The 17,290-nt window shown below is 35.7% G+C and overlaps 5 protein-coding genes across 8 annotated transcripts; 3 read left to right on the plus strand and 2 right to left on the minus strand.

Moving 5' to 3' along the window:
- The first annotated feature begins 9 nt into the window (after positions 1 to 9).
- Pfdn2 (prefoldin 2) lies at positions 10 to 1,440 on the plus strand. Its single transcript, XM_070668900.1, has 3 exons — positions 10 to 342; positions 534 to 657; positions 752 to 1,440. Exons 1-3 carry the CDS (start codon positions 194 to 196, stop codon positions 932 to 934), a joined length of 456 nt encoding a protein of 151 aa, XP_070525001.1. The 5' UTR covers positions 10 to 193; the 3' UTR covers positions 935 to 1,440.
- Positions 1,441 to 1,810: 370 nt separating this feature from the next.
- Positions 1,811 to 6,993, plus strand: Cul5 (cullin 5). 2 transcript variants are annotated; one of them, XM_070668863.1, is made up of 12 exons: positions 1,811 to 2,107; positions 2,479 to 2,685; positions 2,781 to 2,960; positions 3,067 to 3,208; positions 3,291 to 3,605; positions 3,727 to 4,202; positions 4,286 to 4,549; positions 4,646 to 4,801; positions 4,912 to 5,192; positions 5,370 to 5,493; positions 5,607 to 5,842; positions 5,953 to 6,993. In XM_070668863.1, exons 1-11 carry the CDS (start codon positions 2,093 to 2,095, stop codon positions 5,799 to 5,801), a joined length of 2,355 nt encoding a protein of 784 aa, XP_070524964.1. In that variant the 5' UTR covers positions 1,811 to 2,092; the 3' UTR covers positions 5,802 to 5,842; positions 5,953 to 6,993. The 2 variants fall into 2 exon arrangements, with proteins under 2 accessions (XP_070524964.1, XP_070524963.1); XM_070668862.1 differs by having other exon boundaries at positions 5,607 to 6,993.
- A 146-nt stretch (positions 6,994 to 7,139) lies between these two features.
- On the minus strand, positions 7,140 to 10,141 carry Sra (RRM_RCAN_like domain containing protein Sra). Of its 2 annotated transcripts, none has more exons than XM_070668883.1 (5): positions 9,834 to 10,141; positions 9,210 to 9,481; positions 8,927 to 9,116; positions 8,682 to 8,834; positions 7,140 to 8,595 (listed from the first exon to the last, which is right to left on the minus strand). In XM_070668883.1, exons 2-5 carry the CDS (start codon positions 9,462 to 9,464, stop codon positions 8,471 to 8,473), a joined length of 723 nt encoding a protein of 240 aa, XP_070524984.1. In that variant the 5' UTR covers positions 9,465 to 9,481; positions 9,834 to 10,141; the 3' UTR covers positions 7,140 to 8,470. The 2 variants fall into 2 exon arrangements, with proteins under 2 accessions (XP_070524984.1, XP_070524983.1); XM_070668882.1 differs by having other exon boundaries at positions 9,210 to 9,478; positions 9,834 to 10,139.
- LOC139109638 (BRO1 domain-containing protein BROX) lies at positions 9,834 to 14,245 on the minus strand. 2 transcript variants are annotated; one of them, XM_070668872.1, is made up of 8 exons: positions 14,023 to 14,245; positions 13,620 to 13,910; positions 13,064 to 13,294; positions 12,885 to 12,980; positions 12,572 to 12,750; positions 12,323 to 12,498; positions 11,960 to 12,192; positions 9,834 to 11,878 (listed from the first exon to the last, which is right to left on the minus strand). In XM_070668872.1, exons 2-8 carry the CDS (start codon positions 13,718 to 13,720, stop codon positions 11,632 to 11,634), a joined length of 1,263 nt encoding a protein of 420 aa, XP_070524973.1. In that variant the 5' UTR covers positions 13,721 to 13,910; positions 14,023 to 14,245; the 3' UTR covers positions 9,834 to 11,631. The 2 variants fall into 2 exon arrangements, with proteins under 2 accessions (XP_070524973.1, XP_070524974.1); XM_070668873.1 differs by lacking the exon at positions 14,023 to 14,245 and having other exon boundaries at positions 13,620 to 13,948.
- Positions 14,246 to 14,545: 300 nt separating this feature from the next.
- LOC139109650 (lactoylglutathione lyase-like) lies at positions 14,546 to 17,036 on the plus strand. The gene is made up of 4 exons (XM_070668894.1): positions 14,546 to 14,705; positions 15,925 to 16,220; positions 16,318 to 16,385; positions 16,516 to 17,036. The coding sequence occupies exons 2-4, from the start codon at positions 15,925 to 15,927 to the stop codon at positions 16,701 to 16,703; spliced, it is 552 nt and encodes a 183-aa protein (XP_070524995.1). The 5' UTR covers positions 14,546 to 14,705; the 3' UTR covers positions 16,704 to 17,036.
- Positions 17,037 to 17,290: the final 254 nt, after the last annotated feature.

A 17,290-nucleotide genomic window follows, 5' to 3' on the forward strand; every position in this document is an offset into this window, starting at 1 on the left:
ATGCGCCGTTTCTAGCCGTCTGCACTACCTACACGTTCTCGTCCTGACGCCGCGCGTTCGTGACGAGATTGTTCCGCGTTTCGTTCTTCTTCCGCAGCGCCCTGTCGACGTCGTTGTCCCCGCTGTGGCCCCGCTGGCTCTCTATTTCCCGACACCGTTGTAGCGAAGCTGTCGCGCGATCGAGATACCTAATATGGCCAGTGAGAAAAAACCGGCGAAGGCGACGTCGAAAAGAGAGAAAACCGCCGAGGAAGTACTGACCGAGTTCCAGTCGCTCCGAAATGAACAGAGGATGCTGGCGAACAAACTGTCCGAGATGGAGATGGAGTTGAATGAGCACAAGTATGAGTCCGCTTAGCCTGTACGCACGCTTTCGCGCTTGATAAACGAAATTATCGCTCCCGTGAACGCGATCCGGGGGGGGCTTTTGCCGCTATTTTAGCTTCGCGATGTTTCGTTTGAAGACGAGTAAACTCGAGTAGAACGGTAAAACGACTTCGTCGCTATCCCCACTAATACGACTGACGTTTTAGAATTGTTATCGACACGTTAAAAAATGTGGATCCCAAGAGGAAGTGCTACAGGATGGTCGGTGGGCTTCTGTGCGAGCGCACTGTGGAAGACGTGATGCCTGCGCTGGTAACAAACAAAGAACAGGTGCGATTTATCGTGTAGATACCATTTACATATATTTAGAACAGAGCATTGTATGCTTTGGTTATACAGTGATAACGTTTATGTGTGCTTTCAGTTAATAAAAGTGATAGACGCTTTAAACGAGCAGGTGACGAAGAAGGGAATTGAAATTAATGAGTACAAGGAAAAGCACAATATTAGAATTAGAGGACAAGATGATTTGCAGCAACAGGAAGAAGACAATAATAACAAGGAAGAGAAGAGGAAGGCGATTGTTGTAAATCCAATTGAGATTTAAGCGTATTAAACATAAGCATTTCTCATTTTTAATACTACGTATTAAGGCACATCAAAACGCGTGTGGAAGCAACGTTGGGAAATTAATTTCAAGTTAAGCACATCTTATAAATTAGCCTTTGTATTTATTTATTGTGCCGTTTTGATGTACACTGAAAAGCAGACATGGCGTTTGCTGCGGCGACGGCAGCCAGCGAACACGACTTTAGCGTCGTGTGCGTCGAGTTTCACATGTGCCGCATGTATTATATACCGCGCCGGCCGGATTGCCGAAGACTGATTTTCCCCCCGTTCTCTCATCCCATGCCTCTGCCGCCTAGAGTTACGTACGCTAGCCGCTGTCGCCGCAAAAAGTGCCATATGTATTTTTCGGTGTACATGCTGCAGCAGCTTGCGTCATTGTATCGCTAGGTGTATTCCATGCCGTTTATACAAATGTATTTGACCAAAAGAGCAGGTTATTCCATGGTCTTGCAGAAATTAAACTTGTACAGATTCGTGACGATATATATATATATATTTCAATTGTATCTCTGCATCAAAAGTGAACTAATAATAATGTACTGTTCGTACATACAATTTGTTCATTGTAGGGAGCGATGTTATATATTTTTCTGTATTTTTATACAGTGCAAGCGGCGAAAGTAATAAAAAGAACCCGAGAGGAAAAATAATAATGCTATAAAAAAAAAAAAAAGTTTACACCGAGGGTTACCCTTCGAACACGGTGATGAAGATTCGCGCACCCCCCACGTAAATTCGAAAACTTGCCTGGACGCCAAGTGGAAGCTATCCAATCGGTCGGGGTGTCGCGTAGGGAATTTCAACGGGCACGTGCTGCCGTGCTCGAAGGAGGGACTTTGTCGTGATCGCGCGGATACGCAGGAATTCCGGCAGGGTACACGCGAATTTATTTTTCCTCTCCGGGGGGAGAAGCGCAACGTTCCGGGAGTCATCGCGAGGAGCGAGAGATCGCGGTCCTGGCGCGATGTGGCCCGTACTATGTCGTGTACCACGCTAACGATTGGAATTTAGCCACCCGGTTCCCAACGACCCCCGTCCGACCGGCAGGCTCGTGCGAAACCGCCTGGCGTGCGTACCCCCGTGGACGCGTAATTCTACGAATCCTGGTTGTCTTGCACGTCGAGAGGAGTTTGTGATGGCGGCGATGAAGGTTAGTGGACCGTCAGATAAACAACCGTTCGCGAGATAGGGGCACGACTCATTACTCGAAGATCACGTTCGAGCGAGGGTCGGCGTTATCACGCAGCAAACCGTTGATAACAGATGTGCGTCGCCTCGAGCACGCAAAGCGGCACTGATATTTAAATCTTTTCGATATTGTCATTTTAAAAAGTTGTTCTTTTTTTATTTATTGCTTAAATTTTAATTTACTTTATGATGGCTCTCTCCCCCCGAAAAATGATGAAATTAATGTTAAATTTCAGGATTAAATGTTATTTTTATTTCCTTGCATTTTTCTTTCCTTTTGCTGCTTTATTAATGCTTATTGCTAATTTTTTGTTTATTCTTATTGATAATTAGGAAAGAACACAATTCGTATTTGAAGATAAATGGCCGTACATGCGTCCAATAATATTAAAACTGCTCAAGCAAGAGCCAGTAACACAAGGAGAATGGCAAGACCTGTTTTACTCAGTTCATGTATGCCTGTGGGATGATAGGGGACCTAATAAATTACATAATGCATTGCAAGAAGATATAATGGATTTTATACAACAAGCTCAACAGGTAAAAAATTGCAAAATTAAAATTTTATCTTTGATATATCTCTTTTACATATCTCATTGAAAAAATCGTTTTTTATACATCACTATTTTATGTAGAGAGTTTTAGCACATCAAGAGGAACAGGCATTGTTGAAAGCATATATTGCTGAATGGAGAAAATTTTTTACTCAATGTAATTATTTACCAACACCGTTTAGACAATTAGAAACGTATCTTACAGGAAAATCAAGTTCTGGCACACAGAAAAAAAATCAACCCGACGACATTGTTAGAAAGGTAAAGATTTAAGTGATATGCTGTATAATTAATGTCCTTTAATATTTAACGATTTTATTTTATTTTATTTTTTTTTTTTTATTTTTTTTTATTTTTTTTTATATAGCTAATGTTGGATAGTTGGAACCAAAGTATATTCAATGAAATAAAACAAAGACTACAGGATGCAGCCATGAAATTAGTACGAGCTGAGAGAAACGGCGAAGCGTTTGATTCCCAACTAGTTATTGGCGTCAGAGAATCTTATGGTAATAAATAAAATTCAACTCAAGTTTACATATAATAAAAATTTTTTTAGAATTTTTTAAGAATAATAAAATAATGTTTTAGTAAATTTGTGTTCAAATCCGACGGATAAGCTTCAAATATATAGAGAAAATTTTGAAGCCGCGTATATAGAAGCCACCGAGTCTTTTTATTGGATGAAAGCGCCAGAATATCTTTCTATGCACGGTGTAGAAAATTATATGCGTTATGCTGATTCAAAATTAAGAGAGGAAGAGGCGCGCGCTCAGAAATACTTGGAACCGAATACCGCGAGTATGCAACGATTAACAGACTGTTGCGTAAAAGTGTTGGTCGCGACCTTTAAGCCGGCGATACTCGCGGAGTGTCCACAAATGATTCAACATAATCAAACGGATAGTAAGTAAACATTTTCCTTGTAATTTCACAATATAATTTTAAGAACTTTAACAATTTTACGATATTTTTAATTATGACGTTGCTTCTATAAATTTGCGCTTATTAACAAAAATAATTGTAGAACTTCGCCTCATGCTGAAATTAATGGATAGAGTACCCGACGGTGTCAATCCTATGTTGAGAAACTTGGAAGAACATATTGCGAGCGCAGGTCTAGCGGATATGATGGCAGCTGTAGACGTTATTACTCAAGATTCCGAAAAATACGTGGAAAGACTGTTAGATCTTTTCCATAGATTTTCCACGCTCGTTAAAGAGGCGTTCGATGATGATCCACGGTTTCTTACAGCACGAGATAAAGCTTATAAGCTCGTTGTGAATGACGCTACGGTATTTAAATTAGAATTGCCTACTCGGCAGGGCTCTGGAATCGGCGGTGCGTCCGTTTTAAATAATAGACCTATTACTAATAATAACGGATTAGCCGAATCGAAGTGTCCGGAACTCTTAGCGAATTTCTGTGATATGCTTCTTAGAAAAACACCACTCAGTAAGAAACTAACTACTGATGAAATCGAAAGTAAATTGAAAGATGTGGTCAGTATATGCAGTGAAATATACTTATAATATAATTTAAAAATCTTCTGATTAAATTTATTTTGTATTGGATTTTATTTCAGCTGTTGGTGCTAAAGTACGTTCAAAATAAGGATGTATTTATGCGTTATCATAAAGCGCATTTAACTAGACGATTAATATTAGATACAACAACAGATTCGGAAAAAGAAGAAAATATGGTAGACATGCTTCGGGAAGTTGGTATGCCCGCAGATTTTGTTAATAAATTAGCTCGTATGTTCCAAGATATTAAAGTATCTCAAGACTTGAATCAACAATTTAAAGAACAATGTCGAGCTGCTATTGCAGATAGTATAAATATTAAGGTATTATATATTATTTCTTCGTAAATGTTTTAAGATTGGCATTGAAAAATGGGATGTAAAAGATACAGAATAATTAAAAAATATTAATTTTTACAGATTCTCAATGCAGGCGCATGGGCCAGGGGTAGCGAGCGCGTCACCGTAAGTTTACCACTTCAATTGGAAGATTATATTCCGGAGGTCGAAGAATTTTATAAGAAAAAACATAGCGGGAGAAAATTGCAATGGCATCATCACATGTCGAATGGCACGGTATAACAAAATTTTTTTGTTTGTACATTCTAAAATATGCTAATCTTGCATTTAACAACAGATATTTTATTCAATTTTTAATTAACATGAATGTTTGGTAATATTTGCAGATAACATTTGCAAATAAAGTAGGACGCTTCGATATAGACGTAACAACTTTTCAAATGGCAGTATTGTTTGCCTGGAATCAACGACCCAATGAAAAAATCTCTTACGAGAACCTCCGGTTAGCCACTGAACTTCCGGATCCCGAACTAAGACGAACTCTATGGTCTTTGTGTGCCTTCCCGAAGTTAAAACGGCAACTTCTTTTGGTAGAACCGCATGCCGCAACCCCGAAAGATTTTGCAAACGATACAAGATTTTGGGTTAATCAAGAATTCGCTATTGTGTTAGTATTTTTTTATTTACAAAAAAAAATCATACAGTGCATATTGTATAGTTGTTTAACTTAATAATTATCTTGCTTGTATTTCTGAGAGTAGTGTTCATGTAATGAGAAATAACATGAAGTTCTGAAAATAATAATAAATTATTGTAATTATTAATTGCAATATTTCTGTATTAGAAAAAATGGCAAGATGCAAAAGCGGGGGAAAATTAATTTGATAGGACGTCTTCAATTATCGACGGAACGTAGCAGAGAAGAAGATAACCAATCTATTGTACAACTCAGAATATTACGAGTTCAGGTATTGTATAAGCATGAAATAGTGCAGTATAATATATAAAAAAAATATCGATTAATATTTTAATTTTTAATTTTTATGGTTATGAATAATTTTTATCTTTTATGTGATTATAGGAAGCTATTATCAAGATTTTGAAGATGCGTAAAAAGATTACCAATGCGCAATTACAAACCGAATTAGTGGACATATTAAAAAATATGTTCTTGCCGAGTAAAAAAATGATAAAGGAACAGATTGAATGGCTTATTGAACATAAATACATTCGGAGACACGACGATGATATTAATACATTTGTGTATATGGCATAACACGGGATTATATATACATGCGAAATTGTTCGAACTCTGTGGTTAATATTATATTTTTATAAAAAAAAAAGAATTTAGTTTTTTCATGTGTGAGGATATGTTTAAAATTCGTCATAATACGCGGTTATGTTTTACCTGTTTTTTTTTACAGTGCAGTGAAAACAAAAAACTAGAACAATATATTGCTGCATTCAATTTTAAAATAAGCAGGACAAGTTGCAATCATCTCCATTCGACAATTGTCGACTATCATACGTGAATAAAGTGAAATGTATAGCAAAACTGAAAGAAGTGTCGCAATAATAATAAGATGTACAATATCGTACACGATAAAACTAGCATTTATCGTTTATTTTGGCATTGATCTATATTAATCCAATAAGAGAAGAGAAAGTGAATTAAAAAGGAGAATTATATATGTTGTATATACATCGATGGCATTACTACTCTACTTTAATCACGTTTATACTTCGCTAAAAAAATATTCCTGAAATGTTTTTTATATTCTTTTTTCCTAGAATCCGTACTTCAACTAAATTTGTCAAAAGTCTTCAGTACACATTACTGACGCATCAACAATTTGGCACTAAAACGTCGATAGATCCTTGCACAATCTGAACGACAGTGCACATATATATGCACGTTGCATTAAATTTCAATCGTAAACAATAAAAATTCGCACATATTTGAATAAATATATATCTATATATACTATATAACGTTTTACATACGGATTTACTCGTCACTAATTAAACGTGGACTACACTTTAAAACATTCGTTCAAATATTCGTTCTTTATACGGTGTAACATGCTTGATTTAGCCCTAAAATTTATAATCAAATTTGCGGACGGCGTTCGAAGTATGTTCATAATTTTCATTTTCAGAATACATATTAAAAGCCCGACGAATAATGTCATCTAATGGCCTACAATACTTTAATGTGTATAAGCATATATACCTCGCAACACCAAACTTGATTTTAACGGTGATAGAAATATATGTGTATTTGTACGATTTTTTCTACATTTGAAACAGTCACGATGATTCGTGAATAAGTCAGAAAAAGAAATATAGTTATTTAAGCAAATAATAACGACGGTTATATAAAGTTTTTATATAACTTCAGTAAGTAAAAGACGAGTGTAATGGTATAAAATCTCAATGAATTAAATGACAGACTTATTTCATAACTGTGTACAATACGTCCTTATCGAATCGATTTCCATTTTACCTATTATTATCACGATGCAGATGAACGTAATAAACTCACGCGGCAACAAGTAGCGCTTACATCAGCGCTAAATATATGTATATGTATATAATATATATAACAGAATTTTAACATAAAATAATTTATATTTTCTTCTCTTTGATACAAATCATTTGTACATTATTTTCTCTGGTGTAATAATTATTCGTACTATTTGTTTGGGACGTTCGAAATTATTCGGTAAAGAAACATTTAAAATAAATAATGAAACAGTTTTACATCATTTCATCGCCGGGACAATGTAAGCGGTTATCGCACTATACAAAAGTAAGTGCTGCTATAAAGTATTTATAAATATTCAACAATTATTAGTAGGTCACAGATTGCAGGAAATATATATATATATATATACGTTTTACGTATAGAACAATATATACATATACACAATCACCACACTGCCTCGGCATAAAACTGTAACGCTGATATGACCACGTACATTTCGGTATTTCTCTTCTTATTTCTTACTAACATAATTCTTTTTTTAAAGACCAGAGTAATAACAATAAGTTTTCATAAACTTCATTAATAAGAGACCATAGAGATATTAGCTTTAAGATAGCATGTAACGTTTACAGCTAATGTGAGCTAGCTTTCTACGAAAAACACTGAACGAAGAATCACACGATATTTTCAGAATAATACATTCGTATACACATACATATCACATACATTTTAATGCCATATATTTTCGTAGAATTTTTTTTCGCATGCACGCAAAACATAAAATAATATATAATTTTTGAAATACATGAGAATAAATGAAAAAGCTGCTTTTTGATTCAATAGATTACTCTAACATTAGTATCATTTGTGAATTTACAACAAGATTGTTATGTATTACGTGCTGTTAAGAATACAGTAACACACTGACAATAAGAGGTAGAATTGCAAAATCTCTGAATAATTTCTAACGATTTTTGTCGATACATTAATCGTTAGACGCTTCATCAGATTGGACGTAATATCTAACGATATGCAATTATTGACACAGTGAAACGTAGAAACAATATAGGCCAAACATGAACATTTCTCGAATTCTCACCACAAAGATTATAAGAAATGAAGCGCAAGCATACTCGTTATGAATTCTCATGGCTAAATAAATGAAGTTTTAACATTTTGATCGATATATTATAGATAATTAGTATTTATATATCACTGCTACCCACGGGAAGCTTACTAAATATCAGATCGCATCGTTATCTGTGCCACACAAACTTGTAATTTTTTTCATATTACTTGTCAGATGAATGCCAGCCGCGCAATCAATTTTGAATTGCAATCCCGATTTAATATTACTAATTTAAAATTACTTCTCGGAGTAACTCGTATCTGGCCTTTTAACGGGGCAGCATAAAAACGCGTGAGAGATTTGAGACGCGGATAAAAAGAGAAAATTAGTGTTCTGGACATCGCGTGTGTTGAATGCGAGGTGCACTTTTCGTCGGGTTCGCGTTCTCACAAACATGTACAACTATACCCGGTTGTCCCGATCCTCCCGGATGTATCTCGTGTGTACCGCCTGAAATATTAATTATTTATGTAAAACACTAAGTCGATTAAAGTTTAAAATAATATAAATTTAATATAACGGAGACCAATAATAACCTGCGGATAAATTGGCTATAGCAGCTAACAAATCGTAATTAACAAGTGGTTCTCCTTCCTCACGTGGCTCCCAACCGACCGGCGGAGAAGCGGGAGGAGATATGAGGAACTGTTTGGTGAGCGCGGGTGGTTGAAGATGTTGATCCTCCATATCTATAAATTAATTAATTTAGTGAACTATATTATCTCGTTTATAAATTACTTCGATACAATAATGACATTTAATTGCAGAATTCCACAATTACCTATAGGTGTTACTGGCTGTGCAAAATAACAATTAATATCAGTTTCCCCGAAATGCGATTGATGCAGCTGTATTCTCGCATTTGCTGCGGCACTAGGCGAACTATAGTTTACTCTCATTCTTCTGAAGGATCTGAAGTATTGAAATGTAGCATCTTCTCCATGCTTTTTGAATAATTTTTCTATCTCTGACTATAAAAATACGGCATTATACATACGATGTGACAGAGATTATATACTATTTCCTTCTTATCTTATCATATCTTATATTTTTATATTTATTACCTTCAGAGCGTCATCTTTAAAAACTCGTGGATCTACATTGGTAACAATTACCGACGTTGGTAGATCTTCGTCGTGAATCAATTCATTAATTGATCCAATATTTGTATCGGTATTTTCACTCTTTAATTTAAGCTCTAATTGTTCGTAATTTGGATGCAAATTTGGTAAGCCATCCACTTCGTTAATTATTATATTTTCAGTGTCTTCCATCTCTTCCTCGTCTACCGCATCTCTACTACTGTGTTTCTCCTCCATTTTTATTTTCTACTCTGCTTAGAAAATTAATAAAAATTATCAAATATTAAATAAAACAATAATCTAACACGTACAAGACTGAATAACTTAAAAAATTAAGTTATAATCGACATTTTACGACATTAATTTTTTTAAACACACAGCATGATTAACATTATATAATTCATGTTCTTCGTCAAGTTAAACGTTCTAATATTTACATATTAATAGCAAAAAAGCTGTAACAGCATAAATCCGTTTAATCGACTACGTGAACGCTCAGCTTCGCGACTGTCAGCAACAAAAATATATACAATGCTAAAATTGAACGTTGTCCTGTTGACAATTCTCGGGTAACGTGCGACAGTGTCAAGAACGATTTTCTCTTACCTGCCGATCCGGCGACGAGGATGAGGCCACGTATCGGCCTGGATGTTCTCGGAACGCTGTCTCGTTAACGTACGTGTGTATTTACGTTTCGCTTTGCATATACGCAAAGTCTACTCCATCGCGGCGGGTCTAGTTACCGCGGCGCTTCGTCATCGGCATCCTAGCACCGCGTTTCACTGCCAACCAGCGTGTCTTCTCACCGACGGCGTTCGCTATTTCATCACCGAGACGTAGCCGCGCGTCATCGTCGGAGTTGAGGCCAGTTTAGGGCAGCTGGAGCAGTGGACGATTCGCGCGTCCCGTCCGTATCGTAGTGCGATCGAATGCCATGGCTCACCTTGGGTCAGGTTAGATACGTGCGGGCCACAAACGGAGATACCGAGAACCAATTGAACCTGGCATCGTCAGCTGTGTCGGCCGATTGGTCATCGACTGGGAGATTTTCTAGGTATTTAAAGAGCATCGCTACAAATTCTCTATCTGGCAGCCAGTTAAAGCCCTCGTGCTGCTTGATGAAAATTTGCAGCACAAAATTTGACATTTTAAATTTGAATTATTTTTAACAAAATTAGAAATGCAGGACGCTTTGTTGCTCTGGCTTTTATTGCTCGATGTTAGCGTTTAGGTTTACATCGTACGTTTCTATATGTATTTAAATTAAATTAAATTTTAGCTTAAAAAATATGTTTGAATATAAAATAGACTGCTATGTTTAATATTCTTTATTATCACTATTTATATACGTACGTAAGATATATACTACAATGATCTCGATAATATATATTGCACACAAAAGTTATTTTCTTAAATTATTATTTAACAGCTAACAAAGTTTCTCATTGTGTGTATACATAAAAAATTTTCAAGAGCCAATATCAGGTACGCCGACCTGCAAGTTTTTTAATTTCGATAGTTGACACACTGGTCAATGTATATATAAATGCTTTGCATGTCACAAATAATAATTATTAACAGAGATTATTGCTATAATTTCGAAACAACTAATGCTTAGCATTAGTTTAACATTTGTTTTTTTTGTGACACCTGTATATATAGATTAATAATATATAATAATATCTTCATGTAACTTGAATTGAACATTTTGAGTTTAAACCTATAGTTTATAAAAAATATGTAGAAAAAGATTACATGTCGTCTCTTTGTTATAATACATGCATACTAGTAATGTGCATTATATGCACATTACTTTCGACTTTTTCTTTTTCCTCGCATTATCGAATAAAAAATTTAACTTCACTAAAGCATTGACTAGGTCGAACAAAGCAATTGAAGTAATGTCTGTGACATTAATTATTCTTTGCTTTTAGCAAGGAATCTTGTACAGCAATAATAGCTATAGCATCAATTACATACGATAAAAGCAAATTGCATACGAATCACATATTATTTCGTATTGACGCAAACGTATAAATGCCCGCTAAAAGACTTCAGACATACGCTGAACGAAGCAGACACATGCACACCGACACATTAATTAAATTAATTTCTCTTTTGTGGTTATTTATCGGTCCGTTGTGAGATGTTTAATACTCTCAGTGAAATGCATTTGCATAATAATAGGTAATTACTCTGTACTCTTTTTTTTTTTTTACCTAATAATTAATACTTCACGTTTCACACACCGGGATTTGTACTTGTATGCATATAATACGCACACGTATGTCATCGAACGCCATCCACGTACATATATCTATGTCCGCAATTAAAATTAATATCACCGTGACGAAAAAAAAAAAAAGCATTTACAAACGGGCTATATTCTTGCAGCCAGAGAGCCTTATTGTAGCGTACAACCGCTGGCGTTTTTCGGCTCCTTGTTACTTTGATGAACCGCTTCTTCTTTAACCGGCGGCAAATTTTGCTCCTTTTCCGCTTTCGCCGCCGCTATTCCGGATAGTACGGTGTATGTACCCAAATTCCAAATATGATTTGGTGACGGCATTTGAAAGTCGATCGGACTGACCAAACCGTAGGTAGCCTTAGTATCTAAGGCTGGAACTTCTCCCGGTACTGTATGATGATATCTAATAATTTAAATTTAGATTAACATTTAATTTAAACGTTTTAAACTAAGTCGACACATTAAAAATTTGCGAAATAATTACATTAAGCCGTTTTCTCGGTTACATTTATCGAGAGTAAGCTTTACTATGGGTGCCAAACGTCTGAACACAGCATGTTGATCCGGTTTAACGCGAGGCGCAGGCCCGTTCGTTTTACCGTATTCTTGACAGAGCGCTTTCGCTTTTTTTAAACACGATTCACTTTCTTGCATCGCTCGTATCGCTTCGCCGCACTTATCCATTCCTAGCAAGTTTTCACCACAATAATTATAAGCCTGAAAGATTTAAAGCACTAATAAGTTCACAAAGTGTAAAAAACAATAACAAGAAATAACGACAAATATTCTTCGCTGTATTTAATTGTAATTAACATAATTGCCGATTTTTATAAGTTTGCAGACTTACGTAAGATTGATAAAATGCCGCTTTAAGTTCCAAATATTTCGTCCATTGAGCCGATATCTCTGGTTTAAACGGGCGAAGAGTATTTGCAGCATCTAGAAACAACTTGCTAGTCTCGTTGGCTAAAGCAGATATCAAGCTAGAATTATGTTTGAGCTCTACCGCTCTAGCCACTGTCACTATAAAAAAATAATACAGCTCATGTAAGTGCAATTAAATATTTGAAAAATTACATTGTTTCGTAGATCTTACCTTCTTGAGCTTCAGCAGTGCATTGATTAACATATGCATTTAGTACACGAGGATCTAAATCACTTCCCAAAGGCGGTGGATTAGCTAACTGTGGCAAAAATTCAGTCTGCACAAAAGTAAATATTCCAGCAGCCCGTCTCAGCATACTGTGCACTTCTTTGGCTTCAATCATTGTTATACTATAATTATAGGTCTAATTAATTAATTAATAAATTGTACTACATTAATAAAGAGTAAGAGAATTTTTTTTCATATTTTTCAATATAATATACATTAAGAATTACTTAAATTTTTTTTTTTAATTTATACTTACTCGTCTTTTGCAGCAATCATCGCCGCGTGCTTCATAAACCAAAGGCCTATGTTAACACTCATATTAGCAGCTTCGTAAACAGAATCGGCGCTGGAACTTTAATTAAAAAAAAAAAATGTATAATTAAAAATTATTTTGTAAATATTTCGGAATTATTAATTTTTTTTTTTTATAATTACAATGTTCCACTGCCGAGTAATGTGTGTGTCCATTTGAATACAAGAATATTTCTAAGCTTGCTAGGATTGGGTCTACCGACATGCTGTGCCTCTTCTTCAGATGGTTTGACTTCCCATAAAAACCCATACAGTAAACTCAGGTAACTAAGAAATGCAGGCTCTATTGTATCGCTGGTATTGTTTGCATTTCTGATCAGATCCAGCAGCCTGGCTCTTGACAGCTTTAAATCACTGAAAAAATTAACATTTTTTTATAAAAAAGAACTGTTATATATATATTTTTTTTTTTTCATAAAAAAAAGCGAAACCAGGGAAGTTGTAGATGTAATAAAAGACGCGAGGAAACAGTCTGAATTTTTTAACTTAACATATTTGTAACGTAAATGTAAATGTCAGGTCGAATAATCGAACACTCATTTTACAGTTATCAGATATCGTAACGTTTGATAACCGATAGAAAATGATCATCGTTAACAAGTGGCGATCACAAAGTGCGCGTTACGTGATTTGAACGAAATAAGAAAAGAAAAAATAACACACAGAGAAATCTCTTAACCTGCAAAGCTTTCTGGTGGCGTCCGTAGGATTAGAAACTTTCAGGTCGAATTTCTGAACCGACGTCGCTTTCAAGACGTTACGATGAAACCAGTGCGCCATTTCGCCGATCCCGAATCTCGCGGGATCCACGTCCGACGATCGGCTGCTCCGATCCGGCCCCGAGTGCGTCACTTGCGACAGATAAGGTAAAACGGAGCGGCCGAGGCAGCGTCGCAATCGCCGTACTCAACAGGGAAGATCTACTTTCGGCTGACGCGTCACGTGCCTACGCGCAGTAATTGATAACGACCTGCAAACGCAAACGAAAGAGAAAGTATAATACAATCGATAACATTTAAGTGGGAATTAAAACGCTAGTTATTGCGCGAAGTTATTGACAAAAAAGAATTAAAAAAAACTACCTGGCATATCTTCTGATCCGCGAAACATAAAAATACTTGTAAATATAAACGTTACTTTCAGCATAACTCGAAGAATATTAAATCCTTGGGAAAAGTTCGAGAACGCTTGGAATCCCACTTGCGCGAGGATCCGGGTTTTGAAATGATTGACAAAGTATCGGAGAAACGCGATCGCCTGGAAAGCCGTGTTCTATTTTTGACCGCTTGTTTATTTTTCTCCTTTTTTTTTATCGCGCGACGTCCATCAAGTGTACCTGCATCGGGTAATCGTGGTAACCTCGCAGTCGGTCGTACGAGCGGTTTATCGATGTCAGGCAAGCGCGCTTTCACTCGGTCGCACATAAGCTTGTTATGCATTTTTAAATCGCGATTTATTAAACGCAGAGCATGCCAGGTCGAAGGCAGCGTTTGGCGATCGCATTGTCTTACTTAATTCGAATTCGCGGTGACATCGCGTCAATATCGGAACACGATGCGCATGCTTGGTGTACATACGCCCCAAAATCGGTGTAACTCGGACGTGGAAGACATTTTATGACGCCGAGCGTATGCGCATGCTATATATAGACAGTTGCCGACATTAGGCGTCCGTATACGCAGTTCTCGCCTCGCGTTTTACTCGCGTGCAATTTTTTTCTCGTGTGTACGGCGCTGCAATTACTCTGGCGTCTTTCGAGGAAGAGGTAAGGGGTCCCCAGGGTGTCTATTGTTCTCCACTTGGTGCGATCGGCGGTGCGGTGATCAAGCGAACGGTCACACGGCCGCGAGAGATCGCGCGATCGTGCGACTCGCGAGCGGCCACTTCGCAGCAGGTTTCCGCGGCGTGTTCGCGTTCCACGCTTGCGATTATGGATGCTGCGCGCGTGATACAGGCACGCAAAGCTGGATCCGCGATCGATACTCATCGGTGACAATTGCCAACGATATTCGCTGATCATTCGAAATACGCCATATGGCGATCAGCGAATATTGGATGCCGGGAATAGGCGCGTCCTTGAATGGCGGTGATGGTTTTATCTGTAAACTCTTCGGCCCGGAAATAATCGCAGTCGATAAATCCTTAAAACGACGTTCGTGACAAAAGCAACCAAGTGTCTGTGTCGCGTCGATGTAAAACAATGTGCCGTTAACAAAAGGGGGAAATACAGAACGTAACGGTGTGCTTTACACTCCTACGAATAAACGGAGTATAACGTTGTAACAATGTGAATCTTTATATAGTTTTACATTTATACATCGTTACAAGACTGAATAATATTGTTACCTTTATTTTGCGCATTAAAAGATATTTTTTTTACACGGAATATAAAATAAAAGAAGAAGAAAAAAAAAGATTTAATGAAAATTAATTAATGATGATTATTTTTAATTAAATGGTTTAATTACATTTTTCTGTGAGCACAGTGATCATAAAAATGTTCAGCAACAAATCGATATGCGAATTATTTTAACTGTAATATTAAAATTTTTATGCAACAAAAATTATAAATATTTAAATTAAATTAAAAAGATTACATTTTTTTATAAGTGATTAAATCAATTCGAATTTAATTGAACTTATTATTAAAATTACAAGACTGAATAATATTGTTACCTTTATTTTGCGTATTAAAAGATTTTTTTTTACACGAAATATAAAAAAAAAGATTTAATGAAAATTAATTAATGATGATTATTTTTAATTAAATGGTTTAATTACATTTTTCTGTGAGCACAGTGATCATAAAAATGTTTAGAAACAAATCGATATGCGAATTATTTTAACTGTAATATTAAAATTATTATGCAACAAAAATTATAAATATGTAAATTAAATTAAAAAGATTACATTCTTTTATAAGTGATTAAATCAATTCGAATTTAATTGAACTTATTATTAATATAACATATTTTTAATTGTAGATGGGTGAGCCGTTGGGTTTGAGCAACAGCGAAGTTCGTAAACTTTGCAAAACACCAGACCCCTCAACAAATGGGTTTATAATGCAGCAGACAATGTATCGTATAAAAGACCCAAGAAAATCTTTGCCTTTCTATACCGAAGTCCTCGGAATGACTTTGTTACAAAAGCTCGACTTCCCAGAAATGCAATTTTCCCTGTACTTTCTTGGATATGAGGACCAGAAGGAAATACCACTTGATCGTAGAGAAAGTATTGAATGGACATTCCGTAAAAAAGGAACCATAGAATTAACGCAGTGAGTTTATAATATATAACAGTTTTTTTTTGTGATACTTTGCGAGAGTGCGCGAGAGTTATTGTATTTTTACACAGAAAATGAACGCATATTTTAGCAACTGGGGAACAGAAACAGATCCCGATGTAAAATATTACAATGGAAATGCAGATCCTAAAGGATTTGGTAAGAGTTAATTGTTAAATGTACCAAGTTTAAAATTATTCTCTAAAAAAAAAATATATAAAAGTAGAATACACGCGTAATCAAAGATTATGTTTTTTGAATGTGTTATCTTCTCTTATCTAAAATACAGGACACATTGGAATAGCAGTACCTGACGTTGACAAAGCCTGCCAGAGGTTCGAAATGTACGGTGTAGAATTTGTGAAGAAACCAAATGATGGCAAGATGAAGGGAATAGCCTTTATTAAAGACCCTGACGGTTATTGGATTGAAATTTTACATGGCGCTAACATTGCCAATTATATGTTAGGTGCTTAATATATATTTTGCGCCGAAGCAATAAGTCCTTAATTCAGTGTAATTCAATGTATTGGATGTAATGTTCTACTATGTAACAAACAATCAGAGATCATTATCAAACCTCGGTATATATATTATATAAACTCATATTATAGACATGAGAGAACCAGAACCATTATATAAGTTAACGCGAGTGAAAATGATATGTATTTATGTGCACTATATAACTCCTAGCACACAATCTGTACATTTTTTTTATATTATTACATTACGTTATATGTGTAGAGTATGTAATGTTTACAGATATCTCGACTAATAAAATCAAAATATTTATTTTCCGTTTCCAAATAATAGATATTTTTCGTTTCCGTGTAAACGTAAATTTTATTATTAAATACTGGTTAATTAAATTAATAAATTGGTCAATTTATTTAATAAATATAGTAACAATCGAGTAAATAATATTTAATTCTCAATTATAATTAAACAAATACGGTAATTTGATCATTTACCCATTTAAATGACCGAGAAATAAATATTACATCAGCTGACAAGTCTATCAATCCCGGGCTGCCGCGGCGCTGAATCGTCCGAAAACCGTCAGA

Source organism: Cardiocondyla obscurior, linkage group LG18 (assembly GCF_019399895.1).
Source record: "Cardiocondyla obscurior isolate alpha-2009 linkage group LG18, Cobs3.1, whole genome shotgun sequence".
NCBI classification, from domain to species: Eukaryota; Metazoa; Arthropoda; class Insecta; order Hymenoptera; family Formicidae; genus Cardiocondyla; species Cardiocondyla obscurior.